Source organism: Hylobates moloch, unplaced genomic scaffold (assembly GCF_009828535.3).
Source record: "Hylobates moloch isolate HMO894 unplaced genomic scaffold, HMol_V3 SCAFFOLD_13, whole genome shotgun sequence".
Lineage (NCBI taxonomy): Eukaryota > Metazoa > Chordata > Mammalia > Primates > Hylobatidae > Hylobates > Hylobates moloch.
The window spans coordinates 19,954,365-19,972,036 of NW_026652288.1; the positions used below are offsets into that span (position 1 = coordinate 19,954,365).

A 17,672-nucleotide genomic window follows, 5' to 3' on the forward strand; every position below is an offset into this window, starting at 1 on the left:
CTTCCAAGTCCTCTCCCTAGACCACCTCCTATCATCTTCTAGAATAGAAAATACTTTTTCATTCTTAACTCAGTTATTCAATGCACCTCTTACTAGCTGCTGAGTACTATCTGTCAAACCCATAACAAAAAGCTATGGATGATAGAAAACATGCATAGAAAAGAAAGAATCTCAAGGCCCTCGCTCTATCCTATACTGTGACATGCACAGCACATAAAGATTGTGTTGATACAATCATTTATTGATTACTCAAAATGAACATTTTGGGCAATTCTTATTCTTTAATATTCATTCATATCTCCCTACTGTCCCTGTCGCTTAGGAGGTGGCCAACTTGGATATGTTTGCTTGAAAAGAACAGACTGGTTTTCTGAGAAGTGAACTTAGCATTTTAAAGAAGCATTCATAAGACACCATCACTCTCAACTAGGTGTCCAGTCTTTTCAGTGCTAACAATAAAACCTGTGTATACTTCTATTAAACTTATCACACTCAATTACGTATATGTTTACCTCTTAAGGGCATGGTCCGCTCACCTTTAGAGAGCTCACAAACATATAAACTAAAATAAATATAACACAGTAATACCTGAAATGGGTCTGAGATAAGATGTGTTTGTGTGTATGACGTAGTAAACCATTAATAAAGGCAAAACTTGAGAAAATGCACTGTGTGTAGAATAGGGTGTGAGATGAAACATGTGGGAAGGTCAAAAGTTCATGCTAGCAAATCTAACAGATGCTGGCAGATCAGATTATGAAGACCCTTAAAGACATGCTAAGGAAGTTAGATGTTCTACTGAAGCAACAGGGAATAGAGAAGAGTTAGCAAGGGTGACACTATGTATTACAAAAAACTCAAGTTGTAAGAATAACAAATAGAAAGAACAAGCAGATCAATTTTGGCAATTTACAATAAGAGGGCCAAGAGAGCAAGAACTAAAAGAGGGTACTGGGCCAGGAGAGGTGGCTCATACCTGTAATCCCAGCACTTTGGGAGGCCTAGACAGGTGGATCACGAGGTCAGGAGTTCAAGACCAGCCTGGCCAAGATAGTGAAACCTTGTCTCTACTAAAAATACAAAAATTAGCCGGGCGTGGTTGCCCGCGCCTGTAATCCCAGCTACGCGGAAGGCTGAGGCAGAGAAGTGCTTGAACCCAGGAGGTGGAGGTTGTGCCACTGCACTCCAGCCTGGATGACAGAGACTCTGTCTCAAAAAAACAAAAAACAAACAAACAAACAAGAGGGTACTGGCAGAGAAAGCTGAGAAAATAAAATGGATCTGAGAGACACCTTGGAGTCAAAAGGATCTGAATACAAATGGTGGGGAAGATAAGTAAAAAGAATAACCTGTTTAACAACTTAAACAGGTAAAAAGGTAAATGGTAGTGCTATTGACCAAAATAGGAAAACAACAACAAACCAGGAGAAGCAGCTTTAAAGGGAAGAGAAAAAATTCAATTTGGGCATGTTCCTGAATTACAGATCTTTTGCTAAACTAAATGTTTTAATTAAAAAATGTCAATTAAAATGTTTAAATGTTTAAAAAAAAGAAAAGAACTCCATTTTTTAAAAAAAGTTTTTAAATGCTAGGATGGCCCTGGGCTGTAAATGACTGGTATTTATAAAGAGCAGACATTTTAAACAATAATCTGCTCTAATAAAGATCCCAGTAAGTAAACTATAACTTCTATTCCCTCTATTTTAAAAATCTCACCATAAAAGATTCATGTAAATATTCAACAAAACATAAATCTAGTAATATGAATACTAAAGCATACTTGATATATTTAAATAATAGAACATTCATAGTTAAAACCCAAGTTAATCCTTTAAAAATACTGTATAAGCCATTCCAAGCCGATGAAAATAATTCCTTAAAGAATAAAGCAATGCTTTTATCCCATACTTCACGAAGAAAAATGTCTCAGTATCAAAATAATAACAAATAAGTAATCTAAAATAAAGTTGTAACAACTAATAAAGCATTTATCACAGACAAAGTGGCTAAAACAGACTATTCTTATGAGGTAGTAAAAGTAATAGCACCACTTTGAGACTATTCTGAAGTCTTTTGGGATTAAAGTTCTGGGAGTGCCTTTAAAATGCTTTAAAATGCAAATTGCAGCACGCACCTAGTCCCAGCTACTCAGGAGGCTGGGCAAGAGAATTGCTTGAATCTGAGAGGCCCAGGGTGCAATGAGACGAGATCGTGCCACTGCACTCCAGCCTGGCGACAGAGCGAGACTCTGTCTCAAGAAAAAGAAAAAAGAAAAAAAAAAAGGAAAAAAACCCCCGCAAATTGTATATCTGGGCAGGGAAGCGGGGGGAGTCTGTAAACCACTTACCAAGTGTGTCTACTATGGCCAAGCACTATACTATGAGTATCTTCATTTTCAAACATTTAGAAGTTTTTACGCACAGGAAAATTTAATAGTTGAAATTAACACTCTACCAAAGGCCTTCACTGATATTCTAAAAACTGCTCTGACAGTTTAGATACTGATTCAAATACTTTTAGGGGATCTACTAGCTGGTGACTAAGAATAGGTTAAAGTGAACTAAATGTAGGGGAAGGCAACAATTCAGAATAGAACACAGTTAAAGAGGGAAAAAAAAGGTTAAACAATGCATTGATTAGAACAGCAATAAAAATAGGAGATTTGCCCCTGGAGAGTCTTTTACTGTAGTAGAAATAGCAACCATACAACATTACAGAAAACAAAATTAAGAAACCATTAAGATCTATAAAATAGGTTATCCAATACCACTTCATATTAGTTCCCTACTTCACAAACTCTAAAAGAAGGTCAGGCAACTCAGTGTTTCTTATCAATCTGCTCTTCTATCCTAACTCCAATGTTTGACTGAATACACAGTGTCTTTTCCTTCAAAAGTACGTATGGCTTGCTTTCTCCATTTCCAAAGAAATCAATCAGCACCCAGGCATACTGCATCAAAAAAAATAAAATAAAATAAACTCCCATTCAGGCATTTATATGAGTATACCTATACTTCAGACTTTTTAAATTGTTATGGAAAACCCCTAAACCAACCAAATAAACATAATCCCAAGACTTAAAAGGATTTAAAATGTAAATTATGTTTTAAATTATTTATATAATTTATCATCCCAAATGGGATACTTCTGCGAAAAGAGATGCTATTAATAATTATGCCATGAGAAAATATAGATCTGAGCTGTCCTGGGCAAATCAGAATGTAAAGTCACTCTACTTATAATGGAAGTTCAAAAGAGGTAAGAACGGATCCTCAAAACTAAGTTGTAACAGGGAGCAGAGACTCACGTCTGTAATCCCAGCACTGTGGGAGGTGAGAAGATAGTTTGAGCCCAGGAGCTAGAGACCAGCCTGGCCAACATTGTCAGACCCTGTCTCTTTTAAAAAATAATTATAAATAAATAAATATAAAATAAATTAGCCGGGTGTGGTGGCATGCACCTCTAGTCCCAGCTATTTAGGAGGCTGAGATGGGAGGACAGAATGAGCCTGGCAGGTTGAGGCTGCAGTGAGCTATAATTAGCTGAGGCAGGCAGAACGCTTGAGCTCAGGAGTTCAAGATCAGCCTGGGCAACGTGGCGAAACCCTGTCTCTACAAAAAATATAAAAATTAGCCAGGCGTGGTGGTGTGCACCTGTAGTCCCAGACACTGGGGAGGCTGATGTGGGAGGATCACTTTAGGCCAGGGGTCAGAGGTTGCAGTAAGTTGAGACAATGCCACTGCACTCCAGCTTGGGCCACAGAGCAAGATCCTATCTCCAAAACAAAAAACAAAAAACAAACAAAACAAACAAACAACAACAACAACAAATGAAACACAGAGAACAAAACACAAAGTAACTCCACAGAACACAAAAATGGTGCTTTTCCAGACTTTAATCTTTTCTGTTAATGAAACATATTAACACTTTCATTTTCTCAAATCCTTGGTATCAACAGCAAACATTACTAAATGTCATCACTTCCAACAGGAAGTAGTAAACACTCGACCTCCCTGGGTTCAAACTGCTCTTCAAGTACTATTATGTGCCCTTGGACTAGTTTTAATTAATCTTTTCTGCGCCTCAGTTTCCTCATCTATAAACTGCACGGAATGACATCTACGGCCAGGTGCGGTGGCTCACGTCTGTAATCCTAGCACTTCGGGAGGCCGAAGAGGGCGGATCACGAGGTCAGGAGGTTGAGATCATCCTGGCTAACACTGTGAAACCCCGTCTCTACTAAAAATACAAAAAATTAGCCAGGCGTAGTGGCACGCGCCTGTAGTCCCAGCTACTCGGGAGGCTGAGGCAGGAGAATCACTTGAACCTGGGAGGTGGAGGCTGCAGTGAGCCGAGATCGCGCCACTGCACTCCAGCCTAGGCGACAGAGCGAGACTCCATCTCAAAAAAAAAAAAAAAAGAATGGCATCTAGTACACAGCAGACATATAAATATTATGTATCTTCACTACCAACAGTATGAATCCTTTACTGTTATCAAACATAACTTACTGACCCACAACATTCAACTGATTATTTCAAATACTATATTATTCACTTTAACGATTTTGTCTATAGCTGTTTGACTTCTCTTGAGTCAGTTTGACTACCCTAGGGGGATGATGAAAACCCACTACTTAGGAAGAACAGTTTACTACTATAGTCACATTCTGCATGAGGAAAACTGATCAAGGTTACATATAAGCTGGTAAATGTTAACAATGGGATCTGAACCCATATCTACTTAATTCGAAGACCCTTCTCTTCACATTTAACTACCATAAAAGATAGTTCTTTTCAATCATAGTTTAATTCATCTTGATTTCTGAAAATTTCAAGTATTATTCTAGAGATATGGACTAGCAAAACAAACAAAAAAAATCCAGTATCAGATCACCACTGGGAATAAGGAAAAAATAAAAATGCTTAAAATATTATCATGATATTCTTCCTATTACAGTGGGTAAAGTTTAAGATAGAATTAAGATAGAGATTATGTAGACAAACTATGATAAGCTATTTAAACAGTATTTGAAATGGCTGGTTTCCATTCCAGTTATCCCTAAGAGCTTATATAAAAGCAAGAGCATTTCAGAGATGTATGTGATTCATACAAAAGGTTATTCTTATTACTATTTTCAAAGTCAGTCTTACTCAAGGTCATAACACTAGTGAGAGATCTACGAGAAAACACAAGTCTCCTTACTTCCCTACCTAGTAAGTCTTCCACTTCACCGCACTACATAGAATCTTAGCACACAGGCTTTCTTTAATGCTTTCTTTATATATTATCGTGTTGGAAGGACAGGAGAGAGCACTGCTTATCATACTAAGCTATAAAGATATTCTCAAAATAAAAGACATTAATTCGGTGATTTAAAGTTAGATTCTGGATTTTTTGAAGAATTTCAGACAGGGCCCTCTTTCCTGTTATTTAAAAAATAAGCAGAAACCCAGCTATATGTGCTCCAGCAACCTAGAGAAGCTAATAGGTATGAGCCTATGCAGTGTGTCTGACTTTATACTAATAAAGCAGAGTTCAATCTCCTATAGATTAGTTTTGCTCTTTTTAAGCCACATGACATAATGCAAATCAGCAGGTCTTTCGACAGAAACATGCTATCAGTGTAAAAACAGAGAGGGTAAGTTTATGAATATGTGAATACAAATCTCCTATTTCTGGATGCCTTCTGATGATGGCTCAGTAAAGACATCATGATCTACAAAACACCATAAATCTGAAATTAGTCCTACATGTAGATGCAACACTTTGTACATTCGAGATTTACAACACTTAAGACAACAGTAAGCAAAAACTATTTTTAAAGAAAGTCAAGATGAGGGTAATCTATTTTAAAAAGAGTTTTGCATTTTTTTTTTAAAAAGCATTTTTAGAAAACTTAAGAGCCAGAAACTTTTAATTTATTCCAATGAATGAATTCTGGGATATAACAAAAACAAAAAAACCTCACCTGTCAGGAAAGGAGGAGAAGACTGGTGAGAGAGAGACAGGCAAAGAAGGAAATCCCAGAAGGTTCCTTGCTGCCTGTGAGATGAGGAAAGATAGAAAGGCTTGTGGGAGAGAGAACCCAGAGACAGAAATCTCAGTAGGTTTTTCTTAGCTATCTCTTTGAGGTGACAGTGTTAGTGCTTAAACTGTTAAGAAATAAAACTAATGAGAGCATCTTATTTTAAAATATATTTTTACTGGATGAAGGTTACAGATACACTGACATGCTGCTATCCACCAGGTAGCAGGAAACCGTGGTCACTTTTACTCTGCATATCTGACATGTCCAATAAGAAAGTCTGGATTTAAGCTTTTTTCTTGTAACATACCATTCAACCCAGCTACTCTTTCCCCCAAATAACTAAACCCTTTCAACTACTGTTGCAGATCATGACATTTTTTTGATCTGCAAAGATAATTTCAGAATTATTAAATATTATTTAGAAAGAGTGAAAAAACACCAGTTTGAAAACATATATACAATTTACATCTAAGAAGAGATACAGGGAGTCTAAAATTAATGTCGGGGTATGACTCTCTGGTTCTTTTTTTTTTTTTGAGACGGAGTCTCGCTTTGTCCCCCAGGCCAGAGTGCAGTGGCGCGATCTCGGCTCACTGCAAGCTCCACCTCCCGGGTTCACGCCATTCTCCTGCCTCAGCCTCCCGAGTAGCTGGGACTACAGGCACCTGCTGCCACGCCCGGCTAATTTTTTGTATTTTTAGTAGAGACGGGGTTTCACCGTGTTAACCAGGATGGTCTCGATCTCCTGACCTTGTGATCCGCCCGCCTCGGCCTCCCAAAGTGCTGGGATTACAGGCGTGAGCCACCGCGCCCGTCCTGACTCTCTTGTTCTTAAAGAATTATCAGCAAGTTCAAGTTTGTCACAGACAAGAAGGTTGAAGCACTGCTCAACCCTGCTTTTAATGTATGTTATTCTGCTTTTTAAAGACCAAAGAAAACTAGCGGCCAGGAAAGAACAAAAGCCCTTTTCATCTGCCTCTTATTTGCCAATAGCATAAATAATGCCTAACCAGATATTGCACTGCAGTGAAGCTACAGATTTTGTTTAACAAAAAAAATTCAATTTCTTCAATTTTTCTTAGGGCTGAGAATTTTACCTTATGCACTGGTCTAACAAATTTATTTTGGCAATACTTAAGCTTAAGCACCTTAACTCACCCTTAAATCAGTCCTCTGAAAATGACATACTCTTTGGAAAACGCTGTTCTGAAGAAGGGGAGGGTTAGCTAGCTGCAGGGTGCCCTCTTGTGGCCCAAAGGAGAGACTTGGACTCTTTTCTGCATCTGAAGAGCACAGCATTGGATGGAGTGAGTCTCATGAAGGTCTCTATTCTACCAAGGTAAAATAATCTCCAGGAGCAAGCAGTTAATTACACATCTTAAGTCTGTTCACTGTTATCTTCTATTATCAAAGTCTATGTTAGTAATACAGAACATGACAAAATATAGATGTCACCACAAGAGTCTCCATAATCAAAGTTCTCTAAGTATTCATCAGCTATATGAAAAACTAAGTATTTGATGCCTTAAAATATGTAATGATGACGTTAACTTTGGTGCTCCAAAGAAAATCATAGATTAACGAGAATGATAAAATCCATTAAGAAATGCAAAGTGTCTACTATGCTAGGCATTCAAAGCTAATAATTTACAGGGGAGACAAGTGTAAAACAAACTGTAACCAGCAATATAATAAAAGCCTGTATAAAGAACTAGAAGCCAGATGAAGGGCTTAATTCTATGGCAGATAGCAACTAGACAATAGATACATCCCAGTCGAGTCTTGTAGAAGATTAGAAGTTTGTTAAGTAAACAGTTTTGGGTGAACAAGAGATTTTTCTAAGGGAGAATAGTAAAATAAGTATGGCTAAAGCAAACACGGCATACATATATAAAACAGCAGAACAAAGCTAAAGAGTTTTTTTTCGAGCAAAGCTAATTATAGTTCATTACCAAAATACAAGAAATTATCTCACCAAGTCAATCATATCACCTAGACACAAATAATCACACTAAAAATTACGGCTAAAAGCTTTTTTTTTTTAAGCCAAAAATCACAACAGAATTGCAGAATTGTACAATCTTAAATTTAAACCCCTCCATATAGTTTGGAAGATATGACCACTATTTCCAGGAAGGGTGATGATTAAAAAAAAAAAATAAGTTCCAATGGCTCAAAATAAAGTGAGGTGTAAGTTCTTAGTATTTGTAAACATTTACCTCTCCCATTCCCCGAGATTCTAATGCAAGAGCTTGAAAATCATGATTCATTTCATCCACAGATCAAACCTGTTGAATAACAAAAACAAAAATTAGTACAAAGAAATGTTTAAACAGACTTCAACTATTTTTATATTATATTGCTGCTATGACTAATATCAGCATGATCTGAGAAAGGGAAGCACTGATTTCTGTATGAAGACTGGTTTTCCCACAGTTTATGATAGCAATCTACCTTAAGACCTGTAGAAAAACATTAGGTCAAGGGTTCTTGAATTATTCTGTGTGCCAACAACTATGTGAAGGCAATGAAAAACAAAGCCCAGAAACGGGAGAATAGTCTATACTTAAAGGAGTAGCACAGAGTAAGGTTTTTTGTTTTTGTTTTTTTTAAATGGCATTTCTGCCCGAGGGAAGGCCTAGATGTGGAAGTAGGGTCCTTAAATTCCTTTAAGAACTCAGCCTTAATGGCCTGAAGAAACCAAAGGACAGAGTCTACAGCAACCAGAGCTGCTGGAAAGTAAGAGGGAATCCCAGAGAGGACATGCCATGTCCCGTGTATAAATTACACTGGGATTTTTAGATGACGCCTGAACTGCACATATGTGAGACAGACTCCAAGGAACTCAATTAAGGCTAAAAGAATTGAGCAGAAGTTTCTGCCACTGACCACCACAAAAGTCACAGAAATTTGGAGGTTGAGTCCCAACAAAACCCAACATTTGGCTAGGTGTGGTGGCTCATGACTATAATCTCAGCGCTTTGGGAGACTGAGGTGGGCGATCACTTGAGGTCAGGAGTTTGAGACCAGCCTGGCCAACATGGTGAAACCCCGTCTCTACCGAAAATACAAAAAAATTAGCTGCGTGCGGTGGCACGCCGTCTGTAGTCCCAGCTACTTGGGTGGCAGAAGAATTGCTTGAACCTGGGAGGCAGAGGTTACAATGAGCCAAAATCGTGCCACTGCACTCCAGCCTGGGCATCGCAGTGAGACTCCAACCTCAAAACAAACAAACAAAAAAAACCACAAACACACAACCTCCATATTCTCCAAAGAGGCAACAGAATCTAGAGCATCTTCAATACATCAATCATGAAGTCTGGAATGTAATCTTTAATTACTAGACAAGTGAGAAAAAAGGAAAATGTGACCTAAAGGAAAAAGTCAATTAATAAAGAACCACTCCAAGATGACCCAGGTTAGAATTAGCAGACTACCATAGCTGTGTTCAAAGATATAAAGAAAAATATGCTCCTAAGGAATGAACAAATGCAAAATTTCAAGAGGAAAAAAAAACTATAAAAATAACCAATGCTGAAACTGAAAAAAATATTTAAAAATTACACTGGATGTGCTTAGCAGACTGTAAAACAACAAAAGAAAGGGTCAGTGAACTTGAAAATATATCAACAAGATTCCTAATTTGAAGAATAGGAAAATAGTGGAAAAAAAATGAACAGAGCTTCAGTGACCTATAAAATGTCAAAGCCAAATAAAACAGAGATGCCTCTCTAAATTGAAAATGTTGTATTTAGGAAGTAAGAATCTAATTTGGGTGCAGTGGCTCATGCCTATAATCCCAGCACTTTGGGAGGCCAAGGTGGGTGGATTACTTGAGCCCAGGAATTAAGAGACCAGCCTGGGCAACACGGCGACACTCCATTTTTACAAGAAATTTAAAAATCAGCTTGGCACATTGGTGCATGCCTGTGGTCCCAGCTACTCGGGAGGCTGAGGTGGGAATATCACTTGAGCCTGGAAGGTCAAGGCTACAGCAGTAAACCACCATTGTGCCACTGCACTCTAGCCTGGGTGACAGAGCAAGACCCTGTCTCCAAGGAAAAAAAAAAAAAAAGATAAGACCTAATGTTCTCCATATGGTCCCATTTGGTCACAGGATGACCAACATGGTAAAAACAATGTCTCTACAAAAAAATACAAAAATTAGCCTGTTTTGGTAGGGCATGCCTATAGCCACAACTACTCCGGAGGCTGAGGTGGGAGGATCGCTTGAGCCCAGGAAGTGAAGGCTACAATGAGCCATGAGCGTACCACTGCACTCCAGCCTGGGTAACAGAACGAGAGCCCCCTCATCTCAAAAAAAAAAAAAAAAAAAAAAGAAAAACAAAAGAAAAAGAAAGGAAAATAATGTAATTTGGAGCATATATATACAGACTGGATGGTCTTGGGTATGTCTGAAGAACAAAGAGAAGGCTGGAAGTTATCAGAGAAACGTTACAGACTGTTTTGACAGATTGGTACTAGAGCAGCTTTTGAGAACTGGCAAGCTCTGACTAGATGAAGCTGGTCTCAGAGTAGTGGCAAGTTGTTTCCGGTGCTACTAGGTAAAACAGGTCTTAGGGTTACAGCGAGCCATTTCTACAGCTAGGCTTGTTGAAAATTTAATTTTTGGATCAGATGTTAAGTGCTCAAGTGCCTTTTTCCTCTGGACCCTAGATTGTGATTTAGTTGGGTGTTACAAGAATGACCTACCGTGTATAATTTTCACAGGAACAATACCAAAAAGTATAACTTACATGTAACTGGAGTTCCAGGAATGAACAGGATGGTAAAAATATTGAAAAAACAATGGCCAGAAATTCCCCCAAATTTAGTGAGAGTCAAATTTACAGATCCAAGAAGCCCCATGAACACCAGAGGAAAGATAAACAATAAAAAAAATTCCACACCTACAGTCATTATAAAAACCCTGAAAATCAAAGATAAAAAGTCCTGAAGATCGCCGGAAAAAAAAAACAACATATTACATAAAGAGGAACAATGATATATGAATGACTGCTAACTTGGACCAGAAAAAACGGGGCCCAGAACATACAGGACAAGATTTTAAAGTGCTGAAAGGAGTGCCAATCCAGACTTTTACACCTGAGGAAAGTATCACCTTAGAATAAAGGCTGAAAATGTAATATTGTAAAATGTATTTTTGGCCTTTGTCCATTTCCTGGCAAAAAGCTCCTAAAACCCCTGGAATCACTGGAGTGATGAGTGTCTTCTGCATGCTAATGAGCTGCCGGCCTGGGGGCTGGTTGCCAGGGGAACCATCCTTTTGATTAGAGAGTTTGAACTTTCAGTTCCCCCTCCTGCTTCCAGAGATGGACTGAAAACTTAGTGGATCACCAAAGATTTTAATGCCTATGTAATGAGATGAGGCTTCTGCAAAATTCCAAAAGGTCTGAGTTCTGGGAGCTTACAGATAGCTGAACTCTTGGAGGTTCCTGGAGAGTGGCCTGCCCCATTCTCCCATACGTCATCCTAATGCATCTCTTCCATCTGGCTATTCTCAACGGTATTCTTTGTAATATCTTTTATAATAAATGGGTAAATTTAAGTAATGTGTTTCCCTGAGTTCTGTGAACTGTTCTAGCAAATTAATTGACCAAAGAAGGTCAGAGGAACACCTGATTTACAGCTGGTCAGTCAGAAGTCTAGGTGACAACCTATGACTTGCGACTGGCATCTGAAGTAGGGGGGAAGTCTTATAGGCCCAAGTCCTCAATCTGTGTGTGGGAGCTGATGCTCTCTCCAGGGAGATAGGGTCAGAAATGAGTTAGAGGATGCCCAGCTGGTGTCCACTGGAGAATTTGCTGCAGGACTGATTGCTTGATACAGCATATCAAGCAATACATGTGGGATCATAGAAGTGTTCTGTGTTGTAAGGGTACAGTAGGATAAACTGTATTTTTATCCTATAGCCTTACATTTGGTGTCAGAAGTGGGATTTGCTAACACAGCCCTGGCACACAGAAACGTGGTTTGGTTCAGACAACTTGGGGAGAGGAAAAAAAAAAAAAAAAAAGAAACACGTTGTTTGGGAATAGAAAGAATGAAAGGGTAGGGGATGAGAAATGGGAATAGAAAGAACGAAAGGGTAGGGGATAAGAAACTTTTGATTCCTTGGTGGCCACATGGTCGCTCACGGTATGGAACAGGAGCTGTGCTGCGCTCAGTTACTAAAGGTAAAAGTTACCAATGGAATTTAAAGATGGACCTAACTCTCACAAAGTAAATGTCTAAGAAAATGCAAACTAATTTTAAGGAGAAATATTCAATCCCTTGGTTACTGTTATCCGTAATAGCTAAAATAAAGTGCTAGGTCAGACCTTAATACAAGACCAACCTCAGATTTCAGTGACTGAGCTTCGGCCAGTAGCCTTAAAGCTGTCACCGCAAGAGAAAAATTATGCAGAGACAACAATAAGTACTTCTAACCTAAGAGCCATGGTTACCAAGAAGGTAGTCAATGTGGGGAAAGGGCAAACCCAAGAAACTGTTAAAACCAGTATTGAAAGCAGGAAAAAAAAAAAAAAAAAAAAAAGGAAAAAAAAAACAGTATCAGTAGTAGACATGAATTTTTCTCAAGAGTCAAAGTAAGCACTAGAGCTTTACCTTTTTTGCTCACTTTCAGGTTTTTATCAGTGGTCCAAACAGATGAGGTCACGTAAGTTAAAGAACCTCTGGATAATTTTGAGAGGTCTCTTAGCTCTTTGAATCCATTCTTACTGTTGGGATAAATCATACCCCTAGTGTAGGAGTCAACATTTTAGGCTTTGCAGGCCATATGATCTCTGCTGCAGCTACTCAACTATGCCTTGGTAGCACAAAAGCACCTATAGACAATACCAAAATGAATGAGCACAGATATGTCCCAATAAAACTTGATAAGCTGTAAAATCTGAGTTTCATGTGGTTTTCATGTATCACAAATTATTCTTTTAAAATTTTTTCCAACAATTAAAAAATGTAGAAACCATTCCCATACAGCAGGCCATGCAAAAACAGGTGATGGGTCAGATTTGGCCTGCAGGCCACAGTTTGCAGACCTCCGCTCTCGTTCACTTTCTCTCTTGACTGCTCCCCAAAACTCAAATACACAAAATGCACTTCCAAATATGAGTATACTGAAAGTTAAGCATTAAGGCTTTGCTTTCAACTTTTTCACTTATACTACTAGAGTGTGTTTTTTTTTTTTTTTTAAACGAATGCGGGTCTCAGATCATATCTAAATGGAGGTGATTTTATTATCTTTCAATAATCAGGGTAGTTAGAGTAAAAAGACTTAAAAAAAAAAACCCCACCCCCATCAGCATGACTTAAGCTCAGCTTTTCAGTTTAGGGTGTTACTGTTTATTTCAATTACGAGAAAGAGAATGAAGGAGAAACTGGGCATGACAATGGGAGACAAATAACTTTTCCAACTTCAGGCAATACTCAGCATATAGATTATAATAAAGTTGAAGGGATGGGGAGACAGTTGCCCATATGCTACTAAGTGGGACTCCTAAATTTCTAAAGTATGTCAATCTGCTGTCTCTTAAACAGCTACAAATGCTGGTGTCATCTGATGGTAATGAAAAAGCTGGAATTTGGACATAAATTTAGTGACTTTATCCGAATGATTAAATCTTAGGGAGGAAAGATCTTTTCTAACAAGCAATAGGACCTACTAGCAACTGGTTATAAACTATTTCACTGTTTATTTGAAAAAAAATGTATTCAGGAGTATGGCACCATGTACTGCTTGGGGTATAAATTCTATCTTCAATTTTTTTTGTCTGCATTATTAAGGCTCAAATCTCCAATATTATTTTCTTTAATAAATAATGAGAACTTACCAACACAGAAAATATATGACAGAAACTTTTCTTTGGCCAAGACCCAGTATAATCTTATATTTGAATTAAAAAGTCATTTTTGAGGTTATGACTGTTTCCTAGCAAAAGAAACGACAGTATCTTATTTTGCTCATTCTAAACTTTAACAATATTAGCTAATTTTTCAATAGGCAGATTATTACTAATGATGTGAGGAAAAATAGGTGAAGCACTCAAATAACAATTTGATTTAGCTCAGTGATAGTTTTCCTATTTACTAGTGCATAATCCAAAATGTCAACAACTGAGCACAGTGGCTCATGCCTGTAATCCTAACACATTATAAGGCTATGGTGGGAGGATCGCCTGAGGCCAGGAATTCAAGACCATCCTTGGCAACATAGGGAGACCTAGCTCTACAACAAATTAAAAAATTAGCCGGGCATTATGGTGCACACCTGTGGTCTCAGCTACCCGGGAGGCTGAGATGAGAGGATCGCTTGAGCCCAGGAGGTTGAGGGTGCAGTGAGCCATGGTCGGAATAAGACCCTGTCTCAAAAAAAAAAAAAAAAAAAAGCAACAACAACAAAAAAACAAAAGCCAAAAAATTGACAAATAGCTTGTGTAAAGAAGCAAGAAAATGCATTAATATAGGACATTTACATCATTAAAAGTATTTGTTTTGGCGAGGCACGATGGTTCATGCCTGTAATCTCAGCACTTTGGGAGGCCAATATAGAAAGATCACTTGAGCCCAGGAGTTCAAGACCAGCCCTTGCAACATAGTGAGACCCTGAGATATGGTTTGGATCTGTGTCCCCACCCAAATCTCATGTCAAAATGTAAACCCCAGTGTTAGGGATGGGGCCTAGTGGAAGGTGACTGGATCATGGGGGTGGAGTTCTCATGAATGGATTATTGCCATCCCCTCAGTGCTACTCTTGTGATAGTTTTTCTAAGATCTAGTTGTTTAAAAATATGTAACACCTTCCCCTCTCTCTTCCTCCTGCTCCAGCCACATAAGAGGTGCCTGCTTTCCATTCACCTTCTGTCATGATTCTAAGTTTCCCGAGGCCTCCCCAGAAGTAGAAGCCACTATCCTTTCTGTACAGCCTGTACAACCATGAGACAATTCAACCTCTTTTCTTTCTAAATTACCCAGTCTCAGATATTTTTAAATACACCCTGCTTCTACAAAAAAAAACTTTTTTTAAAAAAATTAGCCAGGCATGGTGACATGCACCTGCAGTCCCAGCTACTCAGGAGGCTGAAGTGGGAAGACTGCTTGAGCCTGGGAGGTCAAGACTGCAGTGAGCCATGGTCCACTCCACTGCACTCCAGCTTGGGTGACAAAGCAAGACTCTGTCTCAAAAAATTTTTTTAAATTAAAAATATTATTTCTTCCTGGATATCTGGTTCAATTTCTTACCATATGCCTACCATTAAAAATAGGGTGGGGAAAGCATTTGGAGATACAATAAATGGTATTAAAGCACTCTATTGCCACATGGTACTAATGACACTTTTATAATCTTGTAATTATAAATTAACACCATAGTAGAAATTAACCTCTGGGGTCAAAGGGATTAGTGACTGTCTTAGCTATGTAAATGTTCAACATTTAATGAATGAAAAAGACCATATTTTATGAAATGTGAATTCCAATCATAAAATCAATCAGTATCTGGATAGTGACTAAGTATTTATATGTCTTTGTATATTAATATACAATGCTTATTTTAACATAAGGACAATGAACAAGGCTTTCGCTTAGACTTTTTGTACTGCTGAAGACATTTACCAACACAAAATGACTAATGATTGCAACTTCACACGGGCATTACTTCTCCAAGTCTGTCACCCACAGCATGGATACCTTCCTTTTGCATCAATTACAAAGACAACAAAATTACATAAAAACCTAGTTGAGTCACAAATAAGTCAATACACAGAATGACTTAAGCTTCTTAGGACATATTCTCCGTAATCATCCTCCTTGGACTGTTTTGTTTTTTTTTTTTGAGACAAGGTCTCACTCTATCACCCAAGCTAGAGTACAGTGGTGCAATCATAGCTCTCTGCATCCTCTCGCCTCAGTCTCTGGGAGTATCTGGGACTAAAGGTACATGCCACCACCCCCAGCTAATTTTTGTATTTTTTGTAGAGACAGGGGTCTCCCTATGTTGCCTAGGCTGGTCTCAAACTCCTGGGCTCAAGCAATCCTCCTGCCTCAGCCCCTCAAAGTGCTAGCATTAAAGGTGTGAGCCACTGCAGCACCCAGATGGACTGATTTTAATGAACATAATCATTGAACATCAGTGCTATCTACGGCAAACAAACAAGTGCTGAATTCCCAAAGAACACTTTCTTCTGCTCAGCAAATTAAATCACTTAATTGCAAATCTGCCAACAAATTTTTTTTGTTTAGCAATGCCTTTTCTCATTCACATGACAAAAGTAAATCTAAATCCAGGTTTAGGTATTTATAGGAGACCATTAGCCTTCAAAGATTTAACAAAGTTTCTACTACTCAAACCAACTCTTGGTAATTTCTTATTTTTCTGAGGGCATAAATTGAATCATACAGTTTTTCAGTGACGATGAACAAGTCACTTAGCTAGTGGGTCAACCAAGAGCTACATCAACAGTCTGTTTTCTAGTTTGTCCAAATACTTTCGTGGGGGAGTTACCTCTGCTTGCTTTACTAGCAAGGCAAAAAAACTCTATAACAAAGAATAGTATTACTGACTCAATTACAATATGGAAAAGTCAAGTTTTATGTTTTGAATGAAATTTGGCATAAAAATTAGTGTTGTCAACGTACAGACTTACAGAAGCCAAAAATCTCCTTCAAAGACCCTATTAGCTCAAAGCTCAAATCTTTTAATTAAATGTTTTATTCCAACCCCATCATTTAGACAAATCTATGTATGTGCAAACATAAGATTTTTGTTCCATTAAAATTCTCTGAAAGGGGAAACACCATATATTTGGGTTCTTACAAAAGTCTCTCCTCTTATAAGGCATCCTCTCAACTGACTTATTTGTAGAATCAAAATACTGCTGAAGAAAAGTTGACTTATTTTGAAAAATATACTACTTAGAGAAGATCTACACACTAAACAGCCTCAATCTATGCTGGGTTTTGATGTTTTAGGTATTGTCTGAGAGAAGCAGGTCAAATAATTTAGATGGAAATGAAGATGACAAACTTTAAAAAACTGTTTACATAACACAAAAAGTTTTTTTTTTTTTTTTTTTTTTTTGAGTCAGGGTCTCACTATTGCCCAGGCTGGAGTGCAGTGGCATTGATTATGGCTTACTACAGCCTTGACCTCCTGGGCTAGTGATCCTTCTACTCAGTATCCTCAGGAGCTGGGACTACAAATGCATACCACTATGCCCAACTAATTTTTGTATTTTTTGTAGAGACAGGGTTTTGCCATATTGCCCAGGCTGGTCTTTCTTGAACTCCTGAACTCAAGTGATCTGCACCTTGCCTTGGCCTCCCAAAATGCTAGCATTACAGGAATGAGCAAATGTGCCTGGCCTAAAAAGTGGTTCTAAAGTTAAAGATATATTATAATTTTTTTTTTTTTTTAAAAGAGACAGGGTCTCGCTCTGTTGCCCAAGATGGAGCACAGTGACATAATCAGGGTTCACTGCAGCCTTGACCTCCTAGGCTCAAGGGAACCTCCCAACTCCGCCTTCTGAGTAACTGGGACCGCGGGTGCCACCAGGCCTGGCTAATTTGTGTGTGTGTGGGGGGGGTACAGACGGGGTCTCACTATGTTGCTAATTTGTCTGTG

General features: G+C 38.3%; 1 protein-coding gene across 15 annotated transcripts in view; it reads right to left on the reverse strand.

The window, feature by feature from the left end:
* Positions 1-17,672, reverse strand: part of PUM2 (pumilio RNA binding family member 2) — a 103,759-nt gene that overhangs the window by 72,396 nt on the left and 13,691 nt on the right. For 11 of the 15 annotated variants that reach the window (XM_058427021.1, XM_058427018.1, XM_032172333.2 and 8 more), the window contains exon 2: positions 8,251-8,319. In XM_058427021.1, coding sequence (XP_058283004.1) covers positions 8,251-8,301 — 51 coding nt within the window. In that variant the 5' untranslated portion in view covers positions 8,302-8,319. Of the gene's footprint in view, positions 1-5,971; positions 6,220-7,189; positions 7,315-8,250; positions 8,320-12,658; positions 12,880-17,672 lie in introns of those variants that run through there. The other 4 variants (XM_032172329.2, XM_032172324.2, XM_058427022.1 and 1 more) reach the window with 4 other exon arrangements.